Source organism: Carettochelys insculpta, chromosome 19, assembly GCF_033958435.1.
Source record: "Carettochelys insculpta isolate YL-2023 chromosome 19, ASM3395843v1, whole genome shotgun sequence".
NCBI classification, from domain to species: Eukaryota; Metazoa; Chordata; order Testudines; family Carettochelyidae; genus Carettochelys; species Carettochelys insculpta.
In genome coordinates, this window is record NC_134155.1 from 11,730,679 (window position 1) to 11,744,059 (window position 13,381).

Here is a 13,381-nt window from a genome sequence, read left to right on the forward strand (position 1 = left end):
TTTACCACCTAACCCTGCTTTTGGGAGGTAGGGGTAGGAAAAACTGGAGTTGTTACTTATTAATCTTAATTTCAAGAGAGAAAGTCCTGTTCCCTTAACTGGTGCCTTCAGAATATGGAAATCAGACTAGCCAACACAAGTAGGAGGTGATGGTGATTCAGCTTCTGTCCCTCAATCTCATCACTTACTGCCTGGGATGGGAAATAGTTCTGACTAATCTTTCTCTAGTAGTGGGACTGGCTAATTTGTTTTTCTTATGCATTTGCTAGCACATCCTCCTTTGAGGGAGTAAGCTCTGGGAGAGAAGTTCAGTAAGTTCATCATTCCTGAAACAGCACGTACCTGGCTAAATCCCTGACCTCTTATGATTCAACACAACACTTATGTTCTTAGTAAACTACTTTGCACATTTTTATTTAAAAGGTTTAATTAGTGGACCAGAACTGGAAGACGTGACCAAAAATCCTTGGGTGAAAGATGCCTGGTAGTCATTTGAATATTTTCCAGGGGGGAGCAAGTTCTTCTGGATCACAGATGCCTCCTTCTCCCATGCCCCATCCCACCCAAAAAAAAGTTACAAATACCCCATGTTGTACAGGAAACCAAGGATAAAGGGTACAATGACAGCACTTGTTTCCCCAAAAGGTCATCAAAAAGCATTGCAAGTTAGCATAGTACTGCTGCTGACAAAAAAAACTGGACTCCTTTAGCAGCATGATATGGTTTTGGACTAGCAATCATCTGTTACTTACTTGGGAAAGGACATTCAACTCTGTCGGCATACCATAGTCAGCAGTAGATAACACCTGCCTTTTGACTGCACCAGCAGGAAGCATGCTGCATTTAACAGGCTGATGGGAGCAAGGGGGATCAATATTGGTTTATTAGCATCTTATATTTCAGTAACATCCATTGCCTGCAATGGAAGCTCTGCTGGGTGCAATCAAGCCAGCATGCAAAAAACAAAACAAAAAAAAAAAAAACCCAAGACATTATCCATAGCATTAAGTGCTATGGGATTTTGAATATTCTTTTATCCCAAGGGAAACAATGCCTAGTAATTTAAGGTTGGGTAAAGACATGATTCAGACCTGTAGTTTGCTGATTACCCTAAAAGATTATTCACTTCTGTTGCTCATTCAGCTTTGTATTAAAGCAGCAGCTGTAAGAATTCCTCCCCAAGCTATTCCAAAAGAGGCAAGGTTTCCCCATTATGTGAATTTCATTGGTACAGTCCATTTTAATGCCATCACCACTATTATAGGCACTAGGATTTTCCATTTTTAAATGGATTATATATATATTTATTAAATCTTTATTCTTTGGATGAAATTTCCTTAGTTACTCAGGCTCAAGCAGCAAGCAGAGGGATGGCCTGATCTACAGATTGTAAAATGAGAATGTTGAAAATCCCTACAAACGCTCTGAATTGAACGACAAAAGAAAGGCTAGTGGACCCAAAGGGCTATACCCCAATTTAGAAAAAAGCAGTACATTTCCCCTCCCTCTTCACAGGTTTAAATCATTTTAGCCACACACACACACACACACGGCTGCTTTTTTCAGGGCTAGAACTGAACAATGGGATGGGGTGCATTTTTGCAAAATAGTGTCCTTAGTCAACATAAAAATGACCTGAGAAATGTTCCACTGCCAGACAATTCATTTGGAATTCATATCTATGTACAAAGTAGAAATGAACTGACACACGCACACGTGCAGGCACACACACAAACAGACATGACAGCCAATGGCTGTGCTCACCGAGCATGTTCTTTCATATGCTGCTGCCTCCTGGCCACCTTCCCCTTTCGCGTGGTGGACACGAGCACAGTCAATTCTATTTCTCAAGTTAGTTCTTTGCATTGTGTATTAATTGTACCAGTGCAATAACATTGTCAAGAAAAGGAGAAGCTGCCCCAGGGGAGTCCAAGACCCTGGTTCAGATTCAGAAAAGGGAGGGTTTAATGATTTTTTTTTAAGCCAAGTACACTTTAAGCTGAGCTCTGAGCTGGGACCTCAACAGAAGGCAGGCTTGGCTCAGCTTCTCTCTCCTCAGAAACTTTGTCTTCTGCTTCTAGCTGTTCACTGCTTTTCATGGTCTCCTGGAGCTGTTGACGTCGCTGCACCTCCGCTTTAAGGTTCTCTAAGTCCTTTTGGCTAGGGAGAAGCAGAAAAATCAGAAGCCCATACAACACATCTTATGCATTTCAAACTGGGCCTGCCCCCTTTGCAGCCTTCCTCCGTCCAAGAGCTTAGTGCTGCTGACGGCTCCTCTGGGCCTGTGTCTCAGCCAAATGACAGCTAGTGGGTCACACTAGCTGCTTCTGCCTTACCCAAGAGGCAGACTCGGGCAGCTGCAGGCCTGGCATCAGTCAGCATTCTGCAATACCTTAAGGCCTCTATACCAGGCTCCAAAATGATTTTTTTACCAACACTTCGGCAGTGTCTACACTAGCCAAAAACTTCAAAATGGCCATGCCAATGGCTATTTCAAAGTTTACTAATGAAGCGCTGAAATACGTATTCAGCGCCTCATTCAAATGCAGGTGGCCATGGCACTTTGAAATTGGCGCAGCTCGTCCAGACGGGGCTCCTTTTTGAAAGGACCCCGGCTACTTCGTAGTCCCCTTATTCCTATGAGCAGATAGGAAAAAGGGGACTTCCAAGTTGCCAGGGTCCTTTCGAAAAGGAGCCCCATCTGGACAACCCGCATCAATTTCAAAGTGCCGCAGCTGCCCGCATTCTAATGAGGCGCTGAATATGTATTTCAATGCTTCATTAGTAAACTTCAAAATGGCCATTTGCATGGCTAGTGTAGACGTAGCCTGTGTGTTGACTTGGTGCCTCTTTGCTAAATGCAGTAAGAAAACCACCAACTTCAATGAGTTAGCTAGATCTCCCTACCACTGACCCCATTGCACCAGACCTCAATATAAAACAGAAGTGTCATAATCCCCTGGGATGAAGGTGTTACAGAGCCTAAGTGATTTTACCTAAACATGCCTTTGGGGTGGGGTGCTGCTACTGGCAAGAGCTCAGATAAAAAGCACTCATCAGACCCTACCTGAGTGGAATGAAGAGAATTCCATTGATAATATTGAGCTGCTCCAGCACACTGGTCATATTGGGAGCTGTGAACTAGGATTTAAAAAAAAAAAAAAGCCATTAAGTCAGCCTAGAGAGCAAAGACACATCCAGAGCGATCTCAGCATCAACTCCCACTTAATAATACTTCTGCACCTGCTAGGGGGAGCTGAAAGATAAATCAGGTGCACCTGTCTACACGTGCACAGCCCTGACCATCTTAGTTGGTCCCTAGGGCTATTGTAATAAATCTGAGGACCAGTACAATACTGCAGGCCACAGAAGTGCCCATGTAGACAGGAGAGGGGGGAGACAGAGCAGGGCAAGAGAACTGAAGAGCTGTATCGATTTTGAGACAAAACCATGAGCCAATTTTCACTGATTTGAGGTTTTTTTTTAATTTCAGGGAATAAGGACGATTAAACCTTATGGGCTTAAACCTGTGGGATTTGAGCCACTCCCACAGCAATTGACAGGATTAGGGGCAAGGGTTAGCTTTAGCATATCTAAGGCCTTGGTCCCTGGCCTGAGAGCATCACCTAATTTGAGTTGTGTTCATAACCTCACTCAAGCGGTTTCATTTTACTCTCTCCAGATCTGTGGGAGGAGACACCTGTGGGCAGGAAAATGCAGAGCTGTGGTTCCTCTCAATCCCAGTTGTTCAGTGCCTGGGCAGAACCAGTGGGGTACCCTGCCAGTAACCATGCAGTACATTAGCTTCTGCACAGCAAGTCCCAATTAGCACTCATGTATGGTTGGGCTTTTCCCAGGCACAGCATGATTTCCTTGGTTCTGCAAGGTGCATGTGCAGATAAGAGCAGCTGGTTATGGACACAGACTCTGTGGACACTCATGCCTACTCATTTAGTTATGTGGTGCTTGCTTTCCATGGATTTCAAAAGGCTTTATGAAGAATCACAGAATCCTAGAACTAGAAGGGACCTCAAGAAATCAGAGTTCGGTCCCCTGCATGCATGGGAAAACCACGCACCATCTAGATCATCCCTGACCAATGTTTATCTAAGCTGCTCTTAAGTATCTTCAATTATAGAGATCCCATGACCTCCCTAGGAATTTATTCCAGTACTTACCGACCATAACCATTAGGATATTTTTCTGATGTCCAACCTCAACCTCCCCTTGCTGCAGTTTAAGTCCATTGCTTATTGTCCTACCCTCAGAGGTCAAGGAGAATAAATTTTTCACCCACCTCTTTATAACCCCTTTTTAGGTGCTTGAAAGCTATTATGTTCCTGCCCCACATCAATCTTCTTTTTCAGACAATAAACGCAGCTCTTTCAATCTTCCCTCATTAATCATGGTTTCAAGACCTTTAATCATTTTTACTGCTCTTCTCTAGACTTTATCCACATCTTTCTACAAATGTGGTACCCAGAACAGGACACAATACTTCAGTAGAGGCCTAACAGAGACCATAATTCTCATTTTGCAGAGAAAGGAGACGGAGGTTGAGTGACTTGCCTCAGTCACAGTGAATCAGTGGCAGAGTCAGAATTACAACTAAGGTGGTTCCAGACTATGGACTGAGCAAGTGCCCAATTCTTTTGTACATATTTTTCCAGATGAGGCTGATATGTTATAGAACAAATCACCCAACTTCCTAAGCTTAGGGGAGATCAGAACCCAGCAACATCCAGGTTCTTAGCCTTTACTGCAAACTTTCTGACCATGAAACTGCCTGTAAAACCCAAACGTACATGCATCATATCCGCAAATGAACTAGTGTTACAAAGAAAAGTTTCCTAGAGTGAATTGTAAAAAAGGCACCCTGCTGTGTCAGCCCATTTCTGAAATCTATAGACCAAGACAGTTGGGTTTCTCTTGGAAACAAAAGGAAGTCTTAACCAGGAGATTCTGGGTAAGGAATCCTCTAGTACACTGGTGAGTAGGTGGGGCTTTGAAATATAAGGTTGCCTTGATCACTTCTGCTCCAGATGATTCTACCTGCCCAAGAATCCCTATGCATGCAAAATATCTCCTAAACCAGTAGACATCTTTGCACCGAACTGTTTAGCCAACTGTTACTGCAGCAAATCTCCACTGATGCATGCATGCAAGTTACCTTAAGTGGCATAATGTTAGCATTGGATCCATTCTTGTAGATCTCGTTCATTGTGCGTTGAAGAGCCACTGCTTGCTGAGTCAGGTATTTCAAGTACTCAGAGCTTTCTTTGGTCTTTTCGTGGTGTTCGCCAAGCTGGCCAGAAACAAACAAAACCATCGTATGCGAACAAACCCCAAACTGTCTGCATCACAGCAACAAACAGGTTATTGGAGCCAGTGTAAGATTTCACCTATTGAAATCCACTGGCACTGGATTTTGCCTCACTGCAGAATGAGTGCAGGTGACCTAGTCTAATATGCAATACTGCCTGCAGCTGATCAAAACTGGGCGCTGGCAACAAGTAGCTGCATGGTCTCTCCCAGGTTAACTGAGGTTTCCTCCAGCAGGCTGAGCATTCTGTCAATGAGAGTGAGCCAAACCAACTGCCTGGCTTCTTTGTTGGACAGGTTTGCCTGAACATGCTGTCAGGTTGGCTGCGTTTTAGTAAGTTCTGCATGCAAGAGAGGCAACCCCCACTGCACTGGTTTGTGTCTCAGAGTTAAAGGTGAGGGAGTGAAAAGCACACTTCGAATCTGCTCCCTGCTTTCTTATTGGACATTAAAATGTTCTACAGCAGCGCTGAAGCCAACAGATTTTTCCGCCAGACTGAATCTGTCCAGTGACTGCAACGCTGAGATTGTAAGTCAAATGGGAGACACTGTGGCAATACCAGGAAAGGAAATACTAGCTGTCTATAGTCATGTGACAAGACTGTCTCCTCCTATAATCTAGGAGGAGCTCTCCAGTAGCTGTCCGTACATTATAAGATGCAGGGTGGGTTTCAGCACAGAACTAGGTGCTCTGAACCAGAAAGCCAAGGGGTGCAGCATGTGAAGCCACTCACCTGGTTTTTGTAGATTGTGTAGCCTTCCTTTTCATGCTGCAGAGCTGATCGGAATTCTGCTTTACTCTCGTACACCCGGGCCACCAAGTGATGGCTGCAATGGAAAGGAAGAGATTGGGAGATTGACCCTGCATTCCTGAATCTATCAAAAGGACAAAGCATTTTTTGTGCTGTGAAGAGGTGCATGTGGTGCTCAGTGCTACGAACATAAAAACAACCACACAGGGTCAGACCATTTGGCCATTCTGAGCCTGCAGCCACACTACTGCAGAAGACTGATCCCCTCTGGGGTGGTCTTCTGTAGTTTTGTTTCATTCATTCATGCATGAAATGGCACTTTCCAGGGTCAAAGTTGACCCTAGAACTCGTCACAAGCAGTGAGGATTAAGAAAGATTGACAGAAGAAATGCTCCCATTCACCTTCTTCCAGGTAGGCAGACATAGCAGTCAATTGCTGATAAAGTCAGTTCTAACTATGCAATTGGCATAGCTAACATTGCATATCAGTGGTTGACTGCTATGTCTAGTACAGACACTGCCTGAGAGTGGCCAATACCAGACACCTCAAAGGGAATTTATAGAACAGGAAAATCAAAGTGATCCATCCCAGTACCGAGTCCCAGCACCTGGCACTCAGGGTTAGACACCCTGTGTGTGGGGTTGCTTCCCTGATCATCTCTGATCAATCCTCCATGAGTTTATCCAGTTCTTTACATTTTCACCTTCACAACATCCCTTAGCAATGAGTTCCACAGCTTGACTGTGTTATGTGAACAAGTCTTTCATTTTATTTGCTTTAAATCTGCTGCCACCACACGCTCCCAGTGGAAGGGATGACCAGGGGCAACTGAGGAGGCAGCCAAATATTTGACTCTCAGTACAGCATTCTAGTGGTTACCTTCTCTGTAGTAAACTCAGCAGATTTATTCCATCCTACACTAGAAAGTCATCCCTAAAGCCTAGCAACAGCAGAGCAAAAAGTCCAGCCAAATAAAAGTCACCTCAGAGCAGCCTTGAGATTGAGGTGTTTTGTTTTTTTTTTTTTGCAGTCACTTTTTGCAATTTGGGAACAGGAAGCCATGGAGGGGAGATGCTCTCTTATGAACTGTATCCGTCAATTATTGGAAAAACCCAATCAGATTTGTGTGGGCGCACAATAAGATTTCTCTTCACTCTAATGAATTGCAGATGGTTGCAGTGGATGGTAGGGGGAGGTGTATGAAAAAAGCTGAGCAAGACAACACACACTTGTTGGTGTTTCAAGGCAGTTGTCCACTGCAATGAGTATTTACTTATTTTCTAATGTGGCCAATAATTTTAAGATCTGATCCTGAGCAGTACTGAGTGCTCTCAACTCCCAGTGGAAACCCAAGGAGCCGCCTCTTAGAAATGGTCTCTGTCTTGCTCAAATAGCTCAGCAAGAACTGTCAACCTGGAATTTCCCCATCATCTCAGCTCTCAAACTTACTGATGATTATTCATCCCTCTCTTCCCAGCCTTCACTTCCTGTTTGTAATCTTACACAGTAAGCAGGGATCATCTTGCTTGTGGACAACATCTAACGTTATATTATGGTAGACCTGACATGGAAATGCTACTAGGTTGAGAATACCCATGATTCTCAACCTTTCAAATCAGCTATCCCTGACTCAGCCAAGCCTAGCATTGCTGCTTTCCGACTGAAGGGGGCAGCCAAGGTCACCCGGCAACAGTCACACAAATGGTTCCACATGCCATGGAATAACAAAGGCTTGTGCAGCGTCTCCCAGGAACAGCACTCAACTAGCCAGAAGTGGACCCAACCCCAGATGTTACAAGGGTAGATCCACTTTTCCCTACATCACAACTCTAAACACAACCACCAACCCATTTCTCCACACCAAGGTGCCATACCTCAGGGCAACCTTCAGAGACTTGGAGCCATGGTACTTTGAGTTGATCACCAGAGCATTCTCCAGGAATCGGAGGGCCAGGTCGTATTCCATGACGCCGTGAAGCACCAAACCGATGTTGTTCTAAAGGTAATCACCATACACAGGTCAGAGAACAAAAACGAGGAGTTCCGAAAGGTGACTCCCAAGTCCTGAGCAAGCCTTTAGTTCTAAAAACACAGACATTTGTGGGCCTTTTATTTTTATTTTCGTTAGCTGTTTGTGGAGGGCCCCAAAGATCAGGACCAGGGTTCCATCTAATTTTTTCCATCCAAGGGCAGAATAAATGTTATGGGCACCAAGGCATAGGGTGATGTACACCACCAATAGAAACGCATGTTCTTGGCTGTGGATGCTCTGCTGATCAGCTGGGTGGCACCTGAAACTCTCATTGGTGGCTGAGGTGCACACAATTAACTTGCCCAAGGTCACACAAGAAGTCTTTGGCAGAAGTGGGACCTGAGCCCATATTTGAATCCCAGTCCAGTGCTTTAACCACACAACCCTTCTTCTACGGAAATACTATCTACACATCTGCCAGTATGTTCTCTTCCCATAAGGTATGCTCAGTAATGCACGTTGGAAGGGATGGAGAGACATCACCTATGGAGGGGATTAAACAAAGTGAACAAGCTTCATGGAGCCTAGACAAGGCATTTACTCTGAAGGATCACTTACATCTAAAAGTGCCATTTCTGGATGATCTTCCCCAAATACCAACAGCATGAGGTAGCGTGCACGATACAATAAATTTAATGCTGTGGAAAGTTGGCTGTTTGCAAAGCAATACAAAGCAAGGTGCATCTACAATAGAAGAAACATTCCACGGTTAAAACTGTGACATCACATCCTCAGTACACACAAACCAATTTTCCTCCTATCCCTTTCATTTGGGGCACAGAATAAAGCTCTGTCTTTAAGACACTTAAGTTCAATAAGATATAGCATTGAGATGTGGTTGTGTTAATATACATCACATCAGTATCTTCTAGTAACTGCAGAAGATATAAATACAGGTCAACTTTGAAATAACAACCCAGGGGCATACAGTAGTTTGTAAATATAAAAATCTGGCAAACCAGAACAAAAAAAGCATTTCACACACAGCAAGAAAAATAAAAGATGCGGGGGGGGGGCACACGGACACAACTTTTTATATCATCTTCTGGTTGAGGTATGAATTTACATCAACGTAAGACTTGGTGACAATTAAAACATGAGCAACTGCAGGATCAGATTTTTGGAGAGAAACTTTGAATATGCCCTTCTGCAGTATGATGGCAATAGTGAGAATGGGAGGTTAAGTAGGGAGATTCCATTTCAAACTCTACCCTCCCGTGAGTGCTGTAAATGGTTGTCTTTGCATATGAAGTATTGGTTTAAGGGCTTGCTTTTCAGGACCTTACTTTTCACTCTTCTGATTCAAGAGTGTGTTAAGACAACAGAGTTTCACTTTTTACGCATCTTCTTCCTAGTAATAAGACACCAATACAAAACAAAATGCCCCCAAGAAAGCCTGCAGCGTGGGAAGAACAAATTCATTAAGTGACTATTTACAAAGTTAACGGGGCTGCAGCTGTTTTGCCAATGGGGGTATCAAGTAAAAATTTTACTGTCATCAAGTGCCAACGCCCCCATGCAGTTCTCTCCTGATACTCACATATTCTTGAATTGTGTTGGGATGCTCAATGCCCAGGACCCGCTCGCTCATTAGCACTGCTTTCTGTTGATTACTTAAGGCCTACAAAAGAATGACCAACAGGAGGCTGTAGTAAATTATGAGACACGCGTTTCAAGAGATACTTGGGACAGAAAAGAAAAAGGTATCTTCACTTCCAGACTCAAGTCAAGAAAACAGGAGATGCCCAGCTCCAGTTTCCATTAATTTTCCAGACCCCAGCAATAGAAATATTTTCCAGGGACTCAGTGAGAAGTCTGGATCAGTTGAACCAAGGCACTGCTAGGTTTGCCTCATAGTAACTTCTCTGCCTTGGCAAAGGGGAAAACAGTTTCAGTTCCATTGGGAGTCAGAGGAGATGGTATTCTCTGTTCTCAGGGCACGCTCCGATTGCCAAGGTTTGAAAGGCCGTTAATTCCAGCACTCCCCAGGCCAAATGAGCCAGCAAAGGGGGCATTACTGGGCAGGACGACACATGTTCTGGCTACTAGATAAGAATCTTCAACAGAAGACTAGCAGGAACCAATGATGTTCATCTAGGAATAGGAGTAGAGACCCCAAGCTGGCTTCTCATTGGTATGCCCACTATATTGTGTTGAAAGCAACACTGAAGGCTGGCCACACAGCCCTGGGCATTCCCAGCTAAGATGGTCACAAAGGGAGAAAGGGGAAACCCACCACAGCAAATTATTGTGTTTCCCTAACTAATATTTAATACTTAGCTTTCCAAGAGATGCCAATTAACCTGAACAGGCACCATTATGCAGTAGGGACACAGGGGTCTTATCCACTCCAGAGACAGGAAAATAGGCTGATTTAAATAGACTAGACACAAGACTGGAATTAGAACCCAGGAGACCTGGCCCCAGACCTGCAGTCAAATCCACCTGTCAGCTCAACAGCGCTTCTAATTCTGCAGTTCTCTCTGGAGTCCCTGAACACACAAATGGCTGCAGCAAGGTGGTGAGGGAGAGAGACGAGATCCCCAGCAGGACGTTTCTCAGGGAAGCGGCAGCGGGGAGTCAGCATACCTCTGAGTAGTCTCCCATGATGTAGTTGAGGCGAGCTAGCAGCCGAAGGCAGGCACAGATTTCCACGTGCATAGCACCGTACACATTGTTGAACAAGTTTAAGGCTTCATTGATGAGTTCACAGCCCTCCTTCAAGAAACCTAAATAAAACCCAGGCAATTAGTTCTTATGAAGTGTGAACTGTTGACCTCAATTCCCTTTCCTGAAACTACATTGCAGAGAGTAGGCTGGTGAGCTGAATCCATGGGCCATTGTATTACCTATATGCAAGGGGAAGTCATATCTCCTAATGCCACAGGAAGAACAAGTGTCACCTGTAAAGAAAAAGACACACAACAAGGGAGATCTAGACTGCTCAGGGAAGTAGTAATGGCACACGCACTTCTCTACGAGGACAGCCCCAGTCCGCCTTTTTCTTATTTTTGGTGATGTCTAAAATGGCTTTAATCTCAGAGAGACATTCGTTCAACCATCTAGGTCACAATCTAGGCAGGATTTAAGGAGATCTGACAGCAGTTTAATAGTCTGTGTGCAGCAAGATGCAGGTTTCAATCCACTTCCTAGAAGTCACATCTCCATCTGCATGGCGGGCTTGCTTTATGACTGGGCTAGGAGACTATATTTTCCTCTCCCCTCTGAAGGGACACCCTCATAAACAAAGTTAAGGGATGGCTGACACACGGTAGTCTTCCATGTTCATAGTGCCTGTACTATTAGGCGAGGACAGGGCACAAAGCAGTGGTTCTAAGCACTACATGAAGCAAAGAGAGGCGGCACACTGAACACTACCTTGCTGGACCTTTGCTTGCCCGCTCTGGAAGAAGTGGAAAGCGTCTGAAGCTTTGGGGTTGACGTGCTTCACTACTGGGAAGATGTTGAGAATATCCTCTTCTGTGAAGGTCGGCTTGTGCCTGTTATCAAAGTTATATTCTTTCAACAGGATCTGAAGGAACCAAAAAACAAAGCCAACATCTTTCAGCTACTCTTCTCTCTCGCACCACTTCAGACACCTGGGGCAAATGTAATCCTCAGTGGCACTTGTGTGCCCCAGTGAAGTCTACAGGGGGCTGCCTGGAGATAATAGGGCACAGAATCAGGCCTCTGCAACTGGCTGCACAGCAGGCAAACGTCCCCATTTCCCAAACGGGAAGGAATTTGCCCCAGTCACGCAATGTGTTGGTGACACAGCTAGGAATAGAATCCAGCCGCCCTCAGCCCTAAGAGCCACATCGCATCCCTTTCGATGCTGCAGAACCTAGAGGGGCATCAAATTCATCCAGTGCCAAACAAAGCAGGCCAGAAGTTTGATTGCTAGGTCCGACGGGCAGACATTTATTTAGGACTCTATAGAAAGGCTGTGAGGTCTGATCACCTTCACTTGACATGGTTTCCTGAGGGAGACATTTATGTCAACCCCCTTAGATTCTCTCCTAGGCCTTTACAGAGACGTGTGCATACAGCACCAGAGGCATGTGTGGCTGTGACGGGGTGTACCAACCCCGCACTGAGCCGGGGGGTGGAAGCCAGGCGTACTGGGCAGAAAAGGCCCCGCCCCTGAGACCCTGCAGGGTGTGCTCTGGCTACAGCTCAAGTATAAAGGTTGGGGAAGCCTGGCAGTTGGGGCTGGCCAGCAGAGCGGAAGCAGCTCCCACTGGAGGCTGGGAGCAACAGCCACCTGAGGAGAGGCAGCAGCAGCCGCCATCGCCGCAGTAGCAGTCCGCAGCAAGAGCGGCTGGAGGAAGCGCAGCCAGAGCTGGGACGGTGGATCACATCAGGAGCAGGGTAGGAAATAGCCCAAGATGGGAGAACCGGGAAGGTTTCCAGTGAGCTCAGCGTGTTGCGGTGAGGATCCACGCTGAGCTGGTGGCTGGGGTCGCACACCCACCACCAACAGGGCCCTGGGCTGGAGCGTGGTGGAGCGGGAGGGCCCAAGCTCCCCTACCCCCACCTCCCTGTGAGCCTGAGGCAGGGAGAACCCAGGCCGCTAATGCTTGACTGGGCTGTGAGACCTGCCTATTGGTACTAGGCCGCTGAAACCTGACTGGGTTGTGAGGCCTGTGCACTGGGCCTGGGCCGCTGAGGCCTGATGGGGTTGCGAGACCTGCATATTGATACTAGACCGCTGAGCCCTGACTGAGCTGCAAGGCCCTGTGTACTGGTACTAGGCTGCTGAGGCTTGACTGGGCTGTGGAGCCCGGGGGCAATGCACGAGCCCGCCAGAGCGAGGCAGGGCAGGAGACCCCGCCACAGTAACCCTTTGCAGACAAGTAAAGGCTAGTCCTGGCCACACAGGAGCTTAGAAGCTCAATGAGACTTAAACACAGCCCAGGCAACAGAGGACGAGGGAAAGGTCCCAGGCAACAAAAGGGAGAACTCAGGGGAGTGTTAATGCACATGCAGCCAGCTGCCCTTTGGATTTTAAGTTGCTTTGTGTGTGAAGATATGGGGATGTTGCCTTGAAAAGGGCCAGGGAGGAGGCCAACTCTATTGCTCCAATGTTGCATGCTCATATTAAATCCCTGAAGTGACACGATCCCTGTTGTGGCAGCATGCTGGAGATGCTGAGCTCAGGCTTGTGCCAGCGCTTGCATTATCAGCGCCAACATTCAGGTATTTATAGCCCATGATGAGGCGTCCATCCAAGCTGAATCTTGGAACAAAACCTAAAAAGCAGAGCCATTTGTT

The 13,381-nt window shown here is 46.0% G+C and overlaps 1 protein-coding gene across 3 annotated transcripts in view; it reads right to left on the bottom strand.

Moving 5' to 3' along the window:
* Nucleotides 1-381: 381 nt before the first annotated feature.
* CLUH (CLUH binding protein of NUMT mRNA) overlaps nucleotides 382-13,381 on the bottom strand; it is a 65,139-nt gene continuing 52,139 nt past the window's right edge. For all 3 annotated transcript variants that reach the window (XM_075013338.1, XM_075013337.1, XM_075013336.1), the window contains exons 18-26: nucleotides 11,486-11,639; nucleotides 10,697-10,836; nucleotides 9,648-9,728; nucleotides 8,666-8,791; nucleotides 7,950-8,071; nucleotides 6,057-6,150; nucleotides 5,171-5,305; nucleotides 3,068-3,141; nucleotides 382-2,160 (exon numbers count right to left, since the gene is read on the bottom strand). In XM_075013338.1, coding sequence (XP_074869439.1) covers nucleotides 1,995-2,160; nucleotides 3,068-3,141; nucleotides 5,171-5,305; nucleotides 6,057-6,150; nucleotides 7,950-8,071; nucleotides 8,666-8,791; nucleotides 9,648-9,728; nucleotides 10,697-10,836; nucleotides 11,486-11,639 — 1,092 coding nt within the window. In that variant the 3' untranslated portion in view covers nucleotides 382-1,994. The remainder of the gene's footprint in view (nucleotides 2,161-3,067; nucleotides 3,142-5,170; nucleotides 5,306-6,056; nucleotides 6,151-7,949; nucleotides 8,072-8,665; nucleotides 8,792-9,647; nucleotides 9,729-10,696; nucleotides 10,837-11,485; nucleotides 11,640-13,381) is intronic.